The sequence below is a fragment of the Rhinolophus sinicus genome, chromosome 5 (assembly GCF_057876585.1).
Source record: "Rhinolophus sinicus isolate RSI-liver-muscle chromosome 5, RSI-T2T, whole genome shotgun sequence".
In the NCBI taxonomy this organism is placed as follows: Eukaryota; Metazoa; Chordata; class Mammalia; order Chiroptera; family Rhinolophidae; genus Rhinolophus; species Rhinolophus sinicus.
Genome location: NC_142505.1, coordinates 80,551,337 through 80,571,633, shown reverse-complemented (window position 1 = coordinate 80,571,633; position 20,297 = coordinate 80,551,337). Strand labels below are relative to the sequence as shown.

General features: G+C 40.6%; 1 protein-coding gene and 1 pseudogene across 9 annotated transcripts; both read left to right on the top strand.

Annotated features, from left to right (window-relative positions):
• The first annotated feature begins 63 nt into the window (after positions 1-63).
• LOC109451813 (bromodomain-containing protein 8) lies at positions 64-19,147 on the top strand. 9 transcript variants are annotated; one of them, XM_019740325.3, is made up of 22 exons: positions 64-100; positions 1,056-1,152; positions 5,673-5,742; positions 6,302-6,351; positions 7,198-7,320; positions 7,442-7,522; positions 7,946-8,010; positions 8,678-8,814; positions 9,350-9,568; positions 9,975-10,113; positions 10,952-11,161; positions 11,566-11,846; positions 12,201-12,653; positions 13,050-13,143; positions 13,345-13,391; positions 14,163-14,377; positions 14,761-14,853; positions 15,053-15,121; positions 15,523-15,700; positions 16,544-16,648; positions 17,099-17,143; positions 18,763-19,147. In XM_019740325.3, the coding sequence occupies exons 1-22, from the start codon at positions 82-84 to the stop codon at positions 18,820-18,822; spliced, it is 2,850 nt and encodes a 949-aa protein (XP_019595884.2). In that variant the 5' UTR covers positions 64-81; the 3' UTR covers positions 18,823-19,147. The 9 variants fall into 9 exon arrangements, with proteins under 9 accessions (XP_019595884.2, XP_074169679.2, XP_019595887.2 ...); XM_074313578.2 differs by lacking the exon at positions 18,763-19,147 and adding an exon at positions 18,093-18,396; XM_019740328.3 differs by lacking the exon at positions 9,350-9,568.
• LOC109451815 (large ribosomal subunit protein uL23 pseudogene) lies at positions 6,358-7,150 on the top strand (annotated as a pseudogene).
• Positions 19,148-20,297: the final 1,150 nt, after the last annotated feature.

The window sequence follows — 20,297 nt, the reverse complement described above, 5'->3', positions numbered from 1 at the left end:
CGGACTCTATTGCCCAGAGTTCTTCGGGTTTCCGCCTTACCAGGCTGTCTTTCCTCGAGGGTTGGAGACTTCGAGACCAAGATGGCGGCAGGAACGGGCAGTAAGTATCTGCGCTCCTTTTGCGTGGAAGGCCTTTGTAGAGCCGAGGCCAGGCACTAGATTTCTGTCACACGCTTAGGGAGTAGGATAAATGATTTTCCAGAGAGCCCATGGTCTTCAGCGACCTGCGCTCGTCGGCGTTGTGAAGGCCAATGTTTGGGGGCGTCCGGAACTGTAGGGTCTTGTTTCTCAGGGAGGCCGCGGAGATTTGAGAGAAGCAGCTCAGCGAATCCTTGTATGTTTGGGAGCGGTGTGGGGTGAGCGACAAAGGTGCTCTGGAAGACTCGGGCGTGCAGACGAAGACGTGTTGTGAGCCGTACGGAGCAGCCCATATCTCCGAGAGCCATTCATATTCTGACCAACGTTTGTGAGGCCCGTACCCTGTCTTCCACAGAAATGGGATGTTTTAACCAAGAGCCCTTTCTGCCACTGGGGAAATTGCGTTTCTTGCATCTCAGCCATTTTCCTCGGTTTCATGGATTGAAAATGTCTTTTAGGCCCGACGACTAAAGGGGGGATGGGTAGTGAGTTACTGAAAAAAAGTAAACAAGTTTATGCTAAGAAGGAGGCGGGGCAGTAGGGGAGTGGCCGCTGGGAATCATGGGGGAAAAACCCTTGTGTTCAAATGGGGATAAAGTAGGTACGTATTCTTAAAACTGAGCCATTCGGAAATACAGCTTTATCTTAAATCTGACATTTTCTTTTTTTATATATATAAAGCAGAGTAGTCATGAACAAAAAATATTTTGCCAGATGCTCGGAGTGCAATTCACACGCAGTGAATAGGTACCACCCCAGTGGTGATATTTTACTAGCGAGGTGAAAAATCAATATTTGGTGATAGTAGCTCACTTTGTCCGTACAAGTTGGGATGTTTTGTATTAGGTGTTTAGGTTTCCCTTTGAGGCTTAGAACTAGGGTCTCAGTGGTTGCCTGTAAGCCCTCTCTCCTTTCAGAACACAAGCTGCTGAGTACTGGCCCCACAGAACCATGGTCCATCCGAGAGAAGCTGTGTTTAGCGTCTTCTGTCATGAGGAGTGGAGATCAAAATTGGTAAGGTATCTAGGATGTCTGATTTCTTGGGTCTTTGAAACTGTTGGGTATTTTTTTATACTAATGGAAGCTTATAGTTAATCATACTAACCTTTAGGCACTACTTCTTTTAACAGCTTTATTGAGATATAATTCACAGACTATAAAATTAGCCCAGTAGATTCACAGAATTTAGTATATTCACAGAGTTGTGCAACCATCAGTCACTCTACAATCTCCTTTCCACCTTGCTTAACCACTCATCTACTTTCTCTTTCTAGATTGCCTATTCTGGACATTTCATATAAATGAAATCTTGATAATTTGTGTTGGTCTGTGACTGGCTTCTTTCACTTAGCATTATAATTTCAAGGTTTGTATTGTAGCATGTATTAGTACTTTATTCCTTTTTATAAGTACGTAACTGTATGGGTGTGCTGCGTCTTGTTTATCCGTTCATCAGTTGATGAACATTTGGGTTGTTTCCACTTTATTGACTATTATAATTAATGCTGCTGTGAACATTTATGTATGAGGTTTTGTGCTGATATGTTTTCTAGTCTCTGAATTAAAAGAGTGGAATTGCTGGGTCATGGTAAGTCTGTGTTTAACTTTGAGGAACTGCAAAAAGTGGCCCCACAATTTTACAATCCCACCAGCAATAAATGAGGGCCAAGTTTCTCTGTATGTTAAACAGCATGATTGTCTTTTTGATTATAGCCATACTAGTGGATATGAAATATGTCATTGTGGTTTTGATTTGCATTTCCCTCACGACTAATGTTGTTGAGCATCTTTTCATGTATTTTTTAGTTATTTGTGTATCTACTTTGGAGAAATGTCTGCTCAGATCCTTTGGATTATTTATTTTTATTACTTAGTTTAAAGAATTCTTTATATATTATCTGACATACATCCCTTGTCAGATAATTTGAAAATATTTCTCCTGTTTTGTGTGTCTTTTCACATTCTTGATTGGTATCGTTGAGAGCACAAAAGTTTTTGATTTTGACTTGTCCAATTTTTTCTTTTTGCTTGTGCTTTGGTGTCATAGCTAAAAAACGATTTATTTTTATGTTTTCTAAGAGCATTATAGTTTTGGCTCTACACATTTAGGTCTTTGATCCATTCTGAGGTAATTTTGTGTATATTCCAAAGCAGGGGTCTTTTTTGTGTGTAGATATCTACTGTCCCAGTACCCAGTATTTGTTGAAAAGACTATTCTTTGCTTATTGAATTCTCTTGACACTCCAATATTTATTTATTTATTTTTAAGTTTTATTTATTTAAGTGTGGTTTTCCAGGACCCATCAGCTCCAAGTCAAGTAGTCATTTCAATCTAGTTGTGGAGGGTGCAGCTCACGGTGGCCCATGCGGGGATCGAACCAGCAACTCTGGTGTTACGAGTATCACGCTCTACCCAACTGAGCTAACCGGCTGCCCCCCAATATTTCTTTTTAAGTACCAGATATTTCTTTTTAAGTACCAGATAGTAAGTTTCCAATCTTTTTTGCTACCGGGACATACATTCTTTTTCATTTTTAACATTTTTCTCCCCCCCCCCCCCCCCCAAGGATCTAAGGACACTTTTTAATTGTCTTAAGCCTTATAATTACTTAATGTACACATGGTATTTATATGGTGTATCTCTACTTCTTTAACCATTCAAATGAGTTTCCAAATCACCATTACTGGTCACAGTTAGCATTTCTGCAACTTTACATATGTACAAAATAACTTTTCAAAGATGAAACCAGGATATTCTAGATAGCAGCTGTTCTTGAGTCAAAATAAATGGTAAACCCCAAGGACAAATGAATCACACTAATTTGATAAATCTCGGATTGTACTTAAATATATCTCAGCTCAAATACAGAGGATATTAAAAAAAATGTATATACATTTTAGGAAAGAAAAAAACTTATTAAAATTGTAATACTCAATATATACTGATAAAAGATGAATACAGGTCGTGTATACATTCTTTGGGTACCCCCCATTATAAACTGAACTCTTTTAAACAAACCACCAGTTTAAGTGGTTTGAAGTACAATGCAATTTTGTATTTCGTCACATTTTTATTAGGAAAATAGTATAAAACACTTTGAAATTTTAAATTGTATTTATTTTTTGAGGAAGTACTAAGTCATAAGGTTCAAAATTCAAAATGGTACAGTGTCTTCCTCCCATTACTGTGCCTCATCTCCCAGTGTTAGCAGTTTCTTGTGTTTCTCCAGCATTACTTTTGTATATATGAGCAAGTATGTGCATACATTTTCTTTCTACCCCTCCTTTTTAAGCACAAATGGTTATATACTGTTTTTTTACCTTGCTGCTGTTTTTTTCCTCTCTCTAAATTAGTACTATGTTTTATAGATTGTTTTATATCTCTATATGAAAATCTATCCCTTTTTTTTTTAACATGCATGGTTTTGTTTTATGGCTATAAAGATAAACTGAAAGAATTATTGCATCAAAAAATATATGAGTTTATAAAATTTGATAAATATTTCAAAGTGCTGTATTCAGATTGTTTGAATTTATACTCCTGTTGGTGACATATCAGAGTATCTGTTTTCTGTGCCCTGGTTCATAGAATGTGTTAGGTGTTTTTTTATCTTTGGCAATGTTATAAAAGGTGAGAAATATTTCTCATATTTTTCATTTGCATTTATCCTGTGATGAATGAGGTTAACTATCTTCATGTGTTAAAGAGCCACTTACATCTTTTCTGTAAACTGATTTTTTGCCATTTTTCCGTGTGTTTATTAGTCGTCTTTAATTTGGGGGGCTCTTTATATATTGGGGAAATTAGCCATTTGAACTGTCTGATGCATTTTTTTTTTTTTTTTTTTAAGATTTTATTGGGAAAGGGGAACAGGACTTTATTGGGGAACAGTGTGTACTTCCAGGATTTTTTTCCAAGTCAAGTTGTCCTTTCAATCTTAGTTGTGGAGGGTGCCATTCAGCTTCAAGTTGTTGTCTTTTCAGTCTTAGTTGTGGAGGGCGCAGCTCAGCTCCAGGTCTAGTTGCCGTTGCTAGTTGCAGTGGGTACAGCCTACCATTCCTTGCGGGAGTTGAACTGGCAACCTTGTGGTTGAGAGGACGCACTCCAACCAACTGAGCCATCCGGGAGCTCGGGCAGCTCAGCTCAAGGTGCCATGTTCAATTTTAGTTGCAGGGGGCGCTGTCCACCATCCATTGCGGGAGTCGAGGAATCGAACTGGCAACCTTGTGGTTGAGAGCCCACTGGCCCATGTGAGAATCGAACCAGCAGCCTTCAGCGTTAGGAGCATGGAGCTCTAACTGCCTGAGCCACCGGGCTGGCCCCTGATGCATTCTTTTGAAAGCAATGTGCCATTTGGCTATGGCTTACATTTTTTACACTAAGACTTTTAAAATGTAGTTTATTAATAGTTTTCTTTCACAGCCCCTGGATTTTGTGTTATAAATAGAAAGTTCTTATCTGGTCTGAGATTATAAAATTTTTCTGTGATTTCTTCTAGTACTTTCATGGTTAAATTTTTTTAAACATTTAAATCTGATCCCTTTGGGGCTTTTCTCAGTATAAGATGTAAATTATGTATCAAACTTTATTTTTTGCTTATAGCTACCTGTATAACAATGTTAAGTAAACTTTTTTGTAAAGGAAAGGAGCTCTGATACCATTATTCCAACACAAAATTTTAAAACTTTTTAAAGTTATGAAATATTTCACCCACATTGAGAAGTATGGAGAATAACATAGATTGCCATGTACCCAGTACTTGGATAGAACCTGAATATAAATCTTAATATTTTATCATGTTTCCTTCAGATTTTCTTAAACAGATACAATTGAAGCCTTTGTACACTCTTCATTGATCCCATTCCAGTGGAACTATTTTCATTTTTGCCTGTTCCTTAGTCTTTATACCTACAACTTCTAAAAAGGTTGCATGATGCATCATAGCAAAAAATTATGTCACCTTTTATTAGTATGTTATACATGTCCCATATCATATATATTTCAAAGTTATTTTTACGGACTCTTTCTTAGAGTTGAAATGCCTTAAGTTAAACAACCTCTTGCAGCCATTTAGGAAAAAATCTAATTTCATCAATCTGATCAAGTCTACATGGTGCATTCTTGGTGCTTGCTTCCTTCGTTAAATTATTTCCTACATTACATTCCTAGGAGCTGTATTAGTGGATCAAAAATACTTTTTTGGGTCTGTAATATTTAATTACAGATTGCTTTTCAAAAGGCATATCTTTTCTAAAAAAACAAAATCAATATAAAAATATTTTCCCAAATGAACAGAAATGATGCTTTATTAGGTTCTAATACCTTCGCTTTACCCAGGAAATATATCACTTAGGAAAACTTTAGCAATGACTCTTTCCCTCTAAATGATTTTCAAGTCCTTGTGTCATTTTCCATAGTCACATATTCCAGTATGCTTCTCAGTGGCAGGTTTTTACTCCAAACCTTGAACTCTCAGGGTACTTTTCCTCTGTATTTTTTCCTGTTGTGTCATAAGGCTTTTCTTATTTTGTAGGGTATCAGTTAGCAGAGCAATCAAACCATTTGCAGAACCTGGCCGCCCTCCAGACTGGTTCTCTCAAAAAGTAAGTTCCCAAGCAAGTGCTCTTTGAGAACAGTCTTTGAGATGTGAAGTGGGTTCTCTTCCAGTCCCTGCCCTTTAATCACAAGGCTTTTTTAATACCGTGAAGAGGAGAATACTTTTCCCTTGTTTGCTAATCCATCAGTATATGCTTGTATTACAAACTATTGTTGTCAATGTAGCGTAACAGTTAAGAGCTCAAGCTTGGGATTTAGACAGATCTAGGTCGTATGATGACTCCATTTAAAAACTTTGGGCCATGATCCTCAGTTTTCTCTTTTGTAAAGTAGAGATAAAGTTGTTCCTGATTGTTTTAGAGATTCAGTTGAGGTAATACTTGTAAAGCATTTAGCACAGTGCCTTGCCATGTGGTAATTACTCAGTAGATATTAGCTGTAAATATTTGCCATTGATCTGATTTCATTGCAAAATAATTTGCTCTTCTAGAAAGCACTCGTGTTACATATAACTTCCCTCTCTGAACCTCAGTCTAGTATGTTGGAACTTTGAAAGGTCATTCCTTTCCAGGTTTGCTCATCCTATTTTCACTTTTTTTCACATAGCATTGTGCTTCCCAGTACTCCGAACTTCTAGAGACCACTGAGACCCCAAAGTGAGTACAAAGCCGGGTATTTAAGTTAAGTCTTTTTAGTGGAGAGTGTTTATGGAGGAAGTCTGGTTTTCTATCAGTTCATATTACTGGATGATAAAAGTGTAAGAGACCTTTTCACGAAGATGGCGCCAAAAGCGAAGAAGGAAGCCCCTGCCCCTCTCAAAGCCGAAGCCAAAGCAAAGGCTTTGAAGGCAAAGAAAGCTGTCCTGAAAGGTGTCCACAGCCACACAAAAAAGAAGATCCAGATGTCATCCACCTTCCGAAGGCCCAAGACACTGCAGCCCCAAAGGCAGCCTAAATATCCTCGGAAGAGCGCCCCCAGGAGAAACAAGCTTGACCACTGTGCCATCATCACATTCTCCCTAGCTACTGAGTCAGCCATGAAGATAGAAGACAGCAATACACTTTGTTCATTGTGGATGTCAAGGCCAACAAACACCAGGTCCAACAGGCTGTGAAGAAGCTTTATGACATTGACATGGCCAAGGTCAACACCCGGATCAGGCCTGATGGAGAGAAGAAGACATATGTTCCCCTGGCACCTGACTATGATGCGTTGGATGTTGCCAACATTGGGATCACCTACACGGAGTCCAGTTGGCTAATTCTAAATACAAAAGTCTTTCACTGTATATTTGTTTCTTTATGTTGATTTCTGGTTGTGCTGGGGGGAGGCCATACTGTGGTATATACTTGCACACAATAAACAACAGGGTTTACGCAAAAAAAAAAGTATAAGAGAAGTTACCTGTGGTTAGGTGGTAGAGAAAGCTCAAAGAAAGCACATGGGAGTAGAAACATGTTTTCTTACTCAAGTATGTATGCGTTTATTTTAATTTTCCACAGACGGAAACGGGGTGAAAAGGGAGAAGTGGTAGAAACTGTTGAAGATGTCATTGTTCGGAAACTGACTGCTGAACGAGTTGAGGAACTAAAGAAAGTAATAAAGGAAACCCAGGAAAAATATAGGTACTTATCAGAGAGATGCCAATTGGTTGGGAGAGACAAAGGGGGCTGACTTCTAATACTGCTCAGAATTTTTTAAATAGCAGATTAAAAAACCCAGTCTACCTATTATTTCTTCCTACAGACGGCTGAAAAGAGATGCAGAACTAATTCAAGCTGGGCACATGGACAGCAGACTGGATGAGCTTTGCAATGACATTGCGATGTGGGTTATATTATATTGTTCTATCTATACTCCTTTCTCTCTTTTTACCCCCTTCTCTCCTTGAGTTATCTGGCTTACTTCCTCCATCTGTCATTCCTTTAGACTTGACAGATTCTGGAAGGGCAAAACTGCAGAGTGGCCTGGTAGCTGGGAGGGGGCAATGAGTTCTAGAAGATAATGTGATGGAACATTTCAATGTGAGAACATGACTTTGTTCTAACTTACAAGTGGCTCTAGTTTGTGTGGGTGAAGAACTGGTAGTTAAGCAGTACACTCGAAATTCCCTGTTTTGCTGATAAGGATTTCTTTTTTAGGCCTTTCATCCAGAAAGTGCTAGCGTGGCAAAAAATTTCCTTTTGAGGGCATTGAGAATGGTGGAGGAGCTAGAGCTGGCTAGGATCTAACCCTTAATTCCCCCTTTAGGAAAAAGAAATTAGAGGAAGAAGAGGCAGAAGTAAAGAGGAAGGCTACAGATGCTGCATATCAGGGTAAGCTGAACCTAGTGACTATTTAGCAACTGACTACAGTACTGCATGCTAATGACAGTTGAAAAATATTTTGTAACAGAATTTACTAATTCCAATTTACTTGCACACTTTTCTCTGTCATCATCTCTTTTACCAGAATAAAAACATCCTTTTATGTCCAGGAAGAAACTTAGAAAATGAGCTCTGCTCAGGTCACACTAGATCTTTTAGGACATAAAGGCTTGATAAGACAGTGAACATAATTAAGATTTTAGAAGTCAAAGGTGTGTCAAAAGTGACACTAGCTCAGTCACTGGATAAGGGAGGGACTTAAGCTTTTGTAACTAGGAATATATGCTGTGAGCTAATGAGGTCTTTCCCTCTTGTTAAAAGCAGAATCTTAATAAGTTGCTGAAGAGGATATTGAGAGGTGTTTAAACCACTTTCCTACTCTAAGGACCTTTGGGATAGTTGAATAGTTAAATACGTTTGCTTAGGGTGAGAATTTGCCTTAGGTGAGTTTTCCTGCCTTACTGGTAGAAGTGTTTAAAGCTTTCTAGTCCAACTCATAATGCTGTTTTAGTAATGCAACATCCCTATTTGTCCTTTATTATATAATAGTCAGGGAGTGTTTGGTTTCATTCATTTAATCTTGAAGACTTAGAAATTGTTCTCTCATATGTTCTAGCTCGTCAAGCAGTAAAAACACCCCCTCGGAGGTTACCTACTGTGATGGTCCGCTCTCCTATAGATTCTGCCTCCCCAGGAAATGATTATCCACTTGGGGACTTGACTGCAACCACTATGGAAGAGGCTACTTCTGGGGTGAGTATATTTCCATCTGCAGGAATTAATCAGCAAAGGGGCAATAAGCCAGCAGAGAGCTGAGTGATCAGGAAACCACTTTTGGCCTAGAGGCAACTTCCTCTCTTGGGCTGAATACTAAAGACTTAATTTACCTTGTTTTGTGCTCTAAGATAAGGATGGACCTGAAAACATAGAGCTTTTGACCTTTTGAGAGATAGGTAAAAGACTATGTCAAGGAATTGTGTTAAGTGTGCTAGTCTTATGAAATTCCTGCTAAAATAAGGGACTGTGACCTTGTAAATATAATATTGGTAGTGGGTAAGGAGATTGTAAAAGGAAGGTGGGGCAGAATGGTTGGATCATTGTGGGTTAGAGTGTAAAAGAAAAAATTGTGGGGAAGAAAGGTGTGGCTGAGAGCAGGAGGGGTAGAGGGTTTCTGGGCAATTCCTCTCAGGACTAATAAAGTAATAGTTAGACACACTAATCCATCCAGATTCGTAGGGAACCTTCCAGAGTTTGAGAAGTCAGATAAAGGTTCTCTGTTGTCTCTTAGGTAACCCCTGGGACTTTGCCGAGTACCCCAGTCACCTCGTTTCCTGGGATTCCTGACACCCTTCCTCCAGGCTCTGCACCCTTAGAAGCCCCCATGACCCCAGTAACAGATGATTCACCCCAGAAAAAGATGCTTGGACAGAAAGCAACTCCACCCCCCTCCCCTCTGCTGTCAGAGCTCTTGAAGAAGGGCAGCCTCCTGCCTACTAGCCCCAGACTGGTATGGAGACTTCTGTGGGTGTTTGAGAGCTGTGGTGATTTAGTACTTTGGAAGGGAGTGCCTGGGACCTAAAATATGACATGGAAAAAAAGTTCAAAACAGGAATAGATTTCCTAATTAAACATTAATTAAGGAAAAAAAATAACCCAAAAAACAAAACCCAACACAGTAAGTTGATAGTATCCTTGGGTCCTGAGGTATCTGAAACCATTGTTATTTTGGTTCTCTTCTCCAGAGAACTCTTGTTAAAAGTTTTGAAAATTAGAGTTTCCCTTGGGTCTAAAATTATTCTCTTTGGATATTAACTTTAGTTTTATGAAGTTTGGTCAACTGCTGGAGCTTTTTTTGGGAAGTGGTAGTAAAGGAAAGCTTGAGTGTAGCCTTCACCTCTATTCTTCCCTGGTAGGTAAATGAGAGTGAAATGGCTTCTGGACACCTGAACAGTACAGGTGTCCTCCTGGAGGTAGGCGGGGTCCTTCCCATGATACATGGTGGGGAGATGCAGCAAACCCCCAGCACTGTTGCAGCCTCCCCTGCTGCCTCAGGTAAGTCACCACTTTTCCATTATCTACTTTACTTCAGAGATACTGAGCTTGGCATTGATGGCCTTTGTGGTTTCTAGCCTTTGTTACTAAGTAACTGTTAATCCTAGATTTAAAGCCCAACCTTGGAGCTACATTGATGTTAAACCGCATTGTGTCCCAGATTTTAAATCCATTCCACCTTTGAAATATTGATAGCCCTGGATGACCACAGCATAGATATTGATGAGAGGCCTAGTGAAGTTAATAGTGAGGCTGCTTTTCTGGGGTTTGCAAAATCATGGAAGGGTGCTATGGAATGGGGGTTAAGGTGTGGAACAGGAGAACTGGAGTTGTGTCTCAGGCCCACCACACACTGGTTTTGTGACCTTGGATAGGTAACTTTTGAGCCTCAGTTTCCTCTTTTATTAATTGTAATATATATACTTTACAAGGCTATAGTGAGAATTAAGTATAAAATGTAAAGCCAAAAAATAAACTTGACAAAATACCAAACATATTAAATGTTGGCATATTGAATTTGTGTGGACACGTTTAACTTCAGTGTAAGTGACAGATTTATTCATACCAATTTGTTGTTATGTTTAATTTTCTGAGGAAAAATTGCCACCCATTTTTCATATACATTGTGTGTTCCAGTATTTTGGGTCATTCCTAACTTAGCAGAAGATCTTAAGTAAGGTTGGAGAAAGTAAGGATAAAGATGATGAACTTACTCAACAGAGGAGTTGCTTTCATCCTTTGAGACTAAAAATTTTCTTGGTTGAGTCTTAAAGTGGCTATTGCTTCTTGTACATGTGCTTCCTTCTTACCTCATTTTGTGTACCTCTTTGTCTGTTAGGTGCTCCCACTCTTTCCCGGCTTTTAGAAGCTGGTCCTACACAGTTCACCACACCTCTTGCTTCCTTCACTACTGTTGCCAGTGAACCTCCAGTTAAACTTGTGCCACCCCCTGTAGAGTCTGTGTCCCAGGCTACCATTGTCATGATGCCTGCGCTGCCAGCACCATCCTCTGCTCCGGCTGTCTCCACTCCTGAGAGTGTAGCTCCAGGTGCGTCCCTTACCCACGCCCTGAGCAGCCTCTAGGTCCAAAATTTCATCTTGAGCTTCAGTTAGAGACAGGTGACCAAGAGCATCAGCTCCAATTCAGACGCTTCTGTTCTCCATGGACATTTGCCATCTTTAACCTTAGGAAAAAACAAGATGTGAGAAGAAGTGGGTGGGCATTTACGTGCTGGGGGAAACAGGCTAAGTGTACACATTGAAGTGGGCTTGAACATGTGTTCCTACCTTACTTTCTAGATAAAACAGAAGAAAACATAGGTAGATGTAAGAACTTTTTCAGAGCTTTAGTGTATGAGTACTTGACATCTGTCTGCAGCCTTGGTGTAATCTCCAGGTGGTCACATGGTACGAAATAAGCTTCTGAGGTGATTTTCTCTTCCTGTTATTCAGTGAGTCAGCCTGACACTTGTGTTCCCATGGAGGCTGTGGGGGATCCACATACTGTGACTGTTTCCATGGATAGCAGTGAAATCTCCATGATCATCAATTCTATCAAAGAAGAATGTTTCCGATCAGGAGTGGCAGAGGCTTCTGGAGGATCAAAGCCTCCCAGCATAGATGGGAAGGAAGATTTAGATTTGGCTGAGAAGATGGATATTGCTGTGTCGTACACAGGTGAAGAGCTGGACTTTGAAACTGTTGGAGACATCATTGCCATCATTGAGGATAAGGTAACTATTCAGCACAGCCCAAAAGAATCTCATGGGTCCTATATAGGCTTCTCTCCTCAGCCTCTTCTTGCTTCTCGTAGTAACAATTACATAAACAACTCTACTGCTTCTGCCAACTTCCATCTCTATAGTTCCAAAACCCTTTGGTACTGACATACTAGTCCTCTCCCCAACCATTCCTGTGTTACTGGTTCACACAGGACAGGTGCCTGTCCATTGGTTGCTTCTACTACATAGAGAAGGGGGAGAGAGAAGCTGCAGGTTTAGGCCATCTCATTTAGTACTAACAAAATCGAGGGACTTGGGCTTCTTGGCTTTTTCTGTGACTTCAGCAGTGTGTGTATTATGGGACAGGTGGATGATCATCCTGAAGTGCTGGATGTGGCGGCAGTGGAAGCGGCACTGTCTTTCTGTGAAGAGAATGATGATCCCCAGTCTCTGCCTGGCCCCTGGGAACACCCTATTCAGCAGGAGCGGGACAAGCAAGTAGCTCTCCCTGCACCAGATTTGACGGTCAAGCAAGAGAGGTTGGACTTTGAGGAATCAGAAAACAAAGGAATCCATGAACTGGTGGACATCAGGGAACCCAGTGTTGAGATCAAAATGGAACCTGCAGAACCAGAACAAGGCATTTCAGGGGCTGAAATCGTAGCTGGAGTTGTTCCAGGCACAAGTATGGAGCCACCAGAACTCAGGAGTCAGGACTTAGACGAGGAACCCAGAAGTTCTGTAAATGGAGAGATTGCTGAAGCAGAAGTTTCCAGTGGGAAAGGCGATGAGACTCCACTTACAACTGTGAAGACCGAGGTATTTAAGATCAGGGCTGGGAGGATGGAGGGTTACACCTTAGGAAAGAAGTGACAGTTTAGGCCTTTGGTTTTGTTTGTTGCATTCCTGAGTTCTGACATGTTTAATGTATCTAAAGCCCATTGGTGTGATCAGTGCTATACGTACCATGTTTTCCCGAAAATAAGACCTAGCCGGACCATCAGCTCTAACGCGTCTTTTGGAGCAAAAATTAATATAAGACCCGGTTCTTAGCGTAGGTATATACATGTCCTCTTTCTGTTACAGTACACATTAGAATATTACATGGGTAGAACATAGAATTTCTTCTATAGCCTTATTATCATTGAAGAATAAAATTGTGTAAGAAGTAGTGATTTACCAGTACTTAAGGTATTTGTTCTTTTTGGTCTTCAGGCATCCCCGGAAAGCATGCTGTCTCCATCACAAGGCTCAAATCCCATTGAAGATCCTTTAGAGGGAGAGTCTCAGCACAAATTTGAAATGTCAGGTAAATAGTAAGGCCAGGAAATCTGTATTCTGTAACTAAGTTGAAATCATTTGCTTTGGCTGCTGAGGGATTGTGGGTTGTGGGCAAGTAGGAGAGGTAGAATAGGTCAGCATGGAAAGGAGAGCTGCAGGGAATTAATGTCCATAGGAAGGGGAAGGCTAAGGTGGAAAAATCTTCAGGTAGTCTTTCTCTCCTCTGCAGACTCATTGAAAGAAGAATCAGGGACTATTTTTGGAAGCCAGATAAAGGTATTTCAGACTTTTCTTTATTCCTCTTGCTGTGTGACTAGATTTCCCTATAGCACGACCTTTTTAATGAATTTCAGTAAATTGGCATCTTTATTCTCTGAGATGAGACTGGTTAAGGAGTTGCATGGGGAAAGCTGCAGTGGACAGTCAGGCACAGTGGGAGAACAGTCGATGGCAACACGTGCTTCCCATCTGAAAGAGTTTGTGAACATCACCACAGACCTTTCTTTGCATATACTGCACAAAAAGCTTTGATACGTTCCGAGTGATTTGAAGTGAATAGGGATATCAGAGCCAGGGAAACATAAGAAATCAGGTTATTAATTATACTATCCAGAGAAAATCATCCAAAATTTTCTTTTTAGAATTACTAAAGCAGTAGTAACAAACAGATGTAAAACAATGCGATGTGAGCTTGCTCCATCAGATAAGACACAAAATAAAAACTATTTTTGATAACTTTGTACCCAGGGTCACAGTTCCTCTCAAGAGCAGGGGAAAGAAGGAACACCTCTTAGCTTGGTCTTAAGTAGCTTTTTTTTTTTTCTTCCTTTTGAAAGGATCCTGGTCTTTTCTTTGTCCAGGTTCTCACTTACTTCATCGATCAGTGTCTGTAAGTAGATGGTAGTATAAGTGATAGAGGGCTCAGTCAGGAAGCAGTGTGAGGCCATTTTCTAGAACTGATCTGACCCAAAAGCCAGATCATGTTATAATGACGCTTTGCTGGATAGCTGTGCTTACATTTGTTAACTGGAGCACACTGTGTCTAAGGATGCCCCAGGTGAGGATGAGGAGGAAGATGGAGTCAGTGAAGCGGCCAGCCTAGAGGAGCCTAAGGAAGAAGATCAAGGAGAAGGCTATTTGTCAGAGATGGATAATGAACCCCCTGTGAGCGAGAGTGATGATGGCTTTAGCATACACAATGCTACGCTGCAGTCCCACACACTGGCAGACTCCATCCCCAGCAGCCCTGCTTCTTCACAGTTGTGAGTATCTGAAGTTTTTCGAGGTCAAGGCAGTGAAGGTGAGAAGTAGGAGAGGATCTTTTTTTTTTTATCTTACTTTTTCATCTTCCCTTTCTTGGCTTGGAACAAATGCAGGCATACCTCGGAGATATTGCGGGTTTGGTTCCAGGCCAGTGCAGTAAACTGAGTATTGCAATAAAGTGAGTCATGATCTTTTTGCTGGTGGAGGAGGGTCTTGCCCTCAATTTGTAAAAAACGAAATATCTATGAAGCACAGTAAAGTGAAGCTCAATAAAACGAGATATGCCTGTAGTTGACAAGAAATATTTAGGGCTTTTTGTTTTTGTTTTTGACTTAGGCCTTGTCAAACAGGTAGAACTACTTACGTATTTCTTTTATTTCAGTTCTGTCTGTAGTGAGGACCAGGAGGCTATTCAGGCACAGAAAATCTGGAAGAAAGCCATCATGCTTGTATGGAGAGCTGCAGCTAATCACAGGTGAGTGCGGGCTTTACCAGTTAGTAGGAACATTTTCTCCTGCTCCTCCTCATTGTTGGTAACTAGAAAAAAGTCTGAGTAGGCTTATATATAAGACTGGTGGCAGTGGCTCTTACAACCTTTAGCTATTTAGGTCAAGTTCCCTCACCTGTGCTTTTGAAGAATAAGCCAGTAATAGCACCTTATTCTCTTTGGACAGGTATGCCAATGTCTTCCTGCAGCCAGTTACAGATGATATAGCACCTGGCTACCACAGCATTGTGCAGAGGTAAGCCATAATCCATTCAGCATGCTGACTTCTCTGGATTGTAAATTGTCCAGTCTTAGTGGATTTTGCTTTAGACAGTAAGTTTAAAGCAAATGTTTTTGATGTAAAGATCAGTTTAGTAAAGGTGATCAAGTACTAAACTGATCATTTCAGTGGCTGGATGACCAATAATAGTCTAAAAGAATTAACCCCTGTTATTACCATTCTCAGTGCTTATTATACAGACTGACTTTGTTTTTTGGGTTAAGTACATGTTTCAGGGTGAGGGGTTGGTATTTGAATCCTGGCAGTTGGGACTGAAGGAATATATGAGAAGGCCTATATATGGTAATAATATATTCAGGGATCCAGTTGAGTCCTCTTCCTTTCTCCGCTGCCATTTACCAATCCTTTTTTTTCAGGCCTATGGATTTGTCAACTATTAAGAAAAACATTGAAAATGGACTGATCCGCAGCACAGCTGAATTTCAGCGTGACATTATGCTGATGTTCCAGAATGCTGTAATGTATAATAGCTCAGACCATGATGTCTATCACATGGCTGTAGAGATGCAGCGAGATGTCCTGGAGCAGATCCAGGTACTTTGAGGACCTTTAGTGTTTTAGCAAGGATTAAATGAAAATAAGGGAATGATTCATATTGCTGTCAGGAAGGGGTGCTGTGGCTTTTACTTGGAATAGTTAGGAACATGAAATTTTGTTCTTGTTGGATTTATGTTAGTTTTCTCATGTTGGTTTGTTTGGTAAAAGAGCTGTGAGAATAGTCTACCTTTCTTGGGCAAGTTTCCTGAAGTTTTTTTAATAAAATTCTTATAAAATGGTGAGTGTATATTTTTGATTACGTTAAGTATCTACATATTAGACAATCAACAAATATCCTCTCCCTTTTCATCACAGATAACCTGCTTCTGTCATGTAGTTGCATTACCAGGTACCCTTTGGGATATTGAACTTGAAGGGATGTGGTCTGTCTCTGCAGAGTTTGCCAAGTTACTTAAATTACTTGATGATCTTTGATTCATCTAGTTGTTTTTTTTCCTTGAGGGCGCAGCTCACAGTGGCCCATGTGGGGATCGAACCAGCAACCTTGGTGTTATTAGTACTATGTTCTAACCAACTGAGCTAACCGGCCACCCCCGATTCATCTAGTTTTATTCTCTTTCTCAGAGCATAGAGATTTTGATCCTATATTATAGCAAAAAAGGAAGAAAAAAAAAGTTGAGCTATTAGGCATTTTCCAATTCTTGAGCATGCACAACTAGAATTAAACTTAGTATGCTACACTTCTAATCAGTCAAGAAGTATTTGAAATGCTGATTGCAGAAGGATACTATATGAAGTCCTATTTACAAAACCTAAGGTGTCTTTAATTCCTCCCCACTGGATCAGGTCTAGGGCCAACTGTGTTTCTTCTCCCTGCAGCAATTCCTGGCCACACAGTTGATTATGCAAACATCTGAGTCTGGGATCAGTGCTAAAAGTCTTCGAGGGAGAGATTCTACCCGCAAACAGGATGCTTCAGAGAAGGTGAGGAGCCCAAGAAAGGCCTGTGTGCCAGTGCTAGAAGTCTGAAGCATCCAAAGAACCTTATGTTACTGCCAGGCTTCTGTATTCCAATGGTGTACATATAGATCCTAGAATGGTGGTGGTTTCTCCCATACAAACAGAGGAGACCTGCTGTAACTGGAAGTCCTAGTCACATGGGAGACATTGTGAGCCGAGGGAGCGGATTACTAATTCCTCTGGGACAGTGCTCTCAAGGTGGGGGAATGACTCAGCTTGCAGCAGTTGGGGACCATCAGGTCCCGTTCCAGAGGCATAATGGCCAGATTGCTTTTGGATCTCTTTCCTCTTGTTCTTGAGTTTTAAAATTTTGTCTCGGTGTGTGTGGTGCTTGTGTCTCTGTCCTGAGGTTTGGGGTGCTTGCGGCTGAGAGTTTCCGTGGAACCTGATCAGTGTTTGTTTGTCCTCTGACAGGACAGTGTCCCCATGGGCTCTCCCGCCTTCCTTCTCTCTCTCTTTGTAAGTATTGAATGGCTGCAAGCGGTGGTGTTGCCACAGAGATTCTCAGCTCCTGCTGGGGGTGGGTGGCAGAGGGAAATCCAACATGCAGACTATGGCAATGAACTTCTGTTTATTCAGGTCATTGAGTAAGAAACTCTCTCTTCTGCATTCCTGTCTTTCTGCATGTGTGTGTGTGTGGGCTGGGTAGGGACTTTTTACGAGTTCACTGGGCTGAAATGAGGTATTCTTCATAAGGATGTAGGATGCACCTGCTCCTCGTTTCTTGACTCCACCTTTTGCCAATTCTTTTCTTACAAATAGAAGATTGTTCAGAGCAGCAGCAACTAGCTGGCTTTTAAAAAGTGTTCATCGTATTGGCAGATACTCAGCACATAGTTTTTTTCTTTTCCCCTAACATTAAACTGCAAGACTGATTCCTGATGCACAGACACTCAGTAAAATTTAAGATAAAGATGTCCATAAAAATGACCACTGCATACAGTAGTGGCTGGTGGAATTAGAGATAAGCTTAGTAAAGCTAACTAAAGACTTTTATTCTTTCCTTCATGAATTGAACGACCCTCTGACTCTGTGTTGTTCATTATGGGGTACTGAGGCATGATCAAATGAAAAGGGCTTCAGGCTAGAAAACCACATGACCTTAAACTGCCTGGATTATTTCATGGACCCTTGCTTTCCTCATCTTTGTGATGGAACCAATACAATGAGGTACCTGTCCAGCCTACCTCACAGGGATGTTGTGAGGATAAAATGAGATCATTGGTATGGAACTGGCTTGAAAAATAATTAAAGTGTTCTACAAACGTAAGGTGGCATCTTTGTCCTTACTGTTGCCTCAAAGGCAACTTGTGTTTGTGAGCTCTAAAAATTCTAGAATCCTTGCATGTTAGAAATGTAAAAATGGCCTGGCCCAGCAAAAATGTTCACTAGTTCCTCTTGCCTACAGGCCTCAGCCTGTACCACAGACAGAACAGTATAATCTCCGTTCTTACTGGCCTGCAACAGTGACTGGATTCCCAAGCTACTGGCTGGCTGTTGCAAAGCTGGTTAATAGGACCTTTTATCTATTGAAGACAGCAAAGTGTTGCCCAAGAGGAAGGAGCTGGGCTACAGGGAGAGAGCAGCAGATGGAAAGAAGCCTTCTGATTGTCCAGATCTCATGGAAAACAACTGTCAGGAGGTGCTAGGGAACTAGTGCCAGGGTCAGTCTGCAGGAAAGGCCTTTCTTATAGGGACCGACAGCTGGACAGGTATGTTAGCCAAGAATCTCCCTATCCACTGCCCTTTCTGACTCTCCCACCTTCCTTTTACTCTTCCTGTTCCTTTGCACATAATTTGGGGGCTGGGTGGGATGACTAATAGTCATTCTGTGGGACCCCCGGTGAACTCCAGTGACCTCTGTAGTGGGCAGGAACAAGGTACTGTGTACTACGTATCCTCTCACAAACTACTACCAGGTGATTTTTAGCCCACTGTATGGGAAGACATATACATCCCTCATTTCCTGGATTTTTCTGCTGATTCCCCTCTCCCCAAAAAAACCAAATCCCTATACCTTCTCTCACTTTTTAAAACAACACACTCATATTTCCTTTCTTTGTCTGCCTGTCATTTAGGATGGGGGTACCAGAGGGCGCCGCTGTGCCATTGAAGCAGATATGAAGATGAAAAAGTGAAGTCTCAGAGTACCCTCATTAAGCTGAACATGGAAAAGAAGTAAACAAGATAGAGCTTGGGCTTGTGGGCCCAGTTCCAGACGTGGAAGTTACAGAAGAAGAGGCACCTGGGCCATGCAACATGAGCTGGGAAAATCTCTCTCAGAGAGTTGGAATAACACAATTGCCTGTTTTAGGGCACAAGTCATGGGCTATGTTAATGTCCTGATGTGTAGCTAGCAGATTGTAGCTAATTTGTATTGTCTTGTGAAGTGTACAGACTTTTTAAAAAAAAAAACACCTGTGAAGTGTGTGTGTACACAATAAACTCGGAAAGAAAACTCTGGCCTTTGGTGTGTTCTGTGTGTGTGTGTGTGTGTGTGTGTGTGTGTACCTTGTGACTTCTTCTGCATAACTTTCATCATTTGTGCAAATACAGTTAGGGAAAGTTGTCTTAAAACATGAGCTGTTCTGCTACAGCTCGGAGAAGGTAAGTAACCAAGATTGAATTGATAATGTATTGTGCAATAAAGACTATCCTATTAAGCTTTTCTTGGATATTTGGGAAAACTTAAAGGTTTTCAGAGTTCTGTTCATGGCATTGCTTAAAGAAGATTAAAGTATGGACATAGGTAGCACTGGCCTTCATCTAGGACTTTTGTCCTTAATACTGTTTTTGCAGATGGTATTTGTAGGACAGTATATTACCATTTCCTTCCTACCTATTTCTATGATTAGGATTCTTGTGTATTTTAGAATTCATAACGTTACTTGAAGGCTAAACTCAGTTTAAGAGTTACCAAATTTATCACCTGTGTTCCAATTGCTCTTATTAAATAAAAATTAACTGAGTCAAATGAACTATTTATGAGCCTTTTAATATAAAGAGATGGAGATTACTGTAATAGGGTATTGTCTAATACTTTGAGCCTTCTTGAGAAAGATGTGTTTAAGAAAGATAAATAGAAGTCACTGATCTTTTTGATTTAAATAAAACTTTTTAAAGCTTGTTAGGCTGCTGAGGAGCTAGAAAATGGTCTTTGTGAGGTGATAGAAAATAGTTCAGTCCAGGAGTTAGAAAATTAAGTACAGTATATTCTCCAGGCAACCTATAAACATGCATGTGGTATAAGCAATGAAGCCCTAAAAGTTGGAGAAGCATGTGGCGGAGGAGGTCCATTAAAAGACAGGTTTGGGGTTGATAGAGAAGGTGGTTTGAAGGAGCTCAGCAGGCGAAGTTGAAGTAGGCATCTGTGGTGGGGCCTGTAACGAGACAAGTACTAGAACAGGGATCGTATTAAGGAATTGTGAAATACAGGTATCAGGCCAAGAGGACAGAATGGGCTGAGTTTATGGAGGACTTGCAGACAAATTTGTATCGAGATGATCGCTATTATAAAGCCTTGAATAGGGAGGCTTTGTTGAAAGATTGAATTAAAGATAGAGAAACTGAACAGGAGGCTATGGCATTTATTCAGGAACAAAGGATGGGCAGT

What these genes read in the sequence shown, in the direction of transcription:
- LOC109451813 (XM_074313577.2), top strand. Translation starts at nt 971, where the DNA reads ATGTTTTGTATTAGGTGTTTAGGTTTCCCTTTGAGGCTTAGAACTAGG. An exon ending in GAGACCACTGAGACCCCAAA is followed by an intron (nt 6,352 to 7,197) that starts GTGAGTACAAAG and finishes AATTTTCCACAG; the next exon opens with ACGGAAACGGGGTGAAAAGG. An exon ending in TCCTGAGAGTGTAGCTCCAG is followed by an intron (nt 11,162 to 11,565) that starts GTGCGTCCCTTA and finishes CCTGTTATTCAG; the next exon opens with TGAGTCAGCCTGACACTTGT.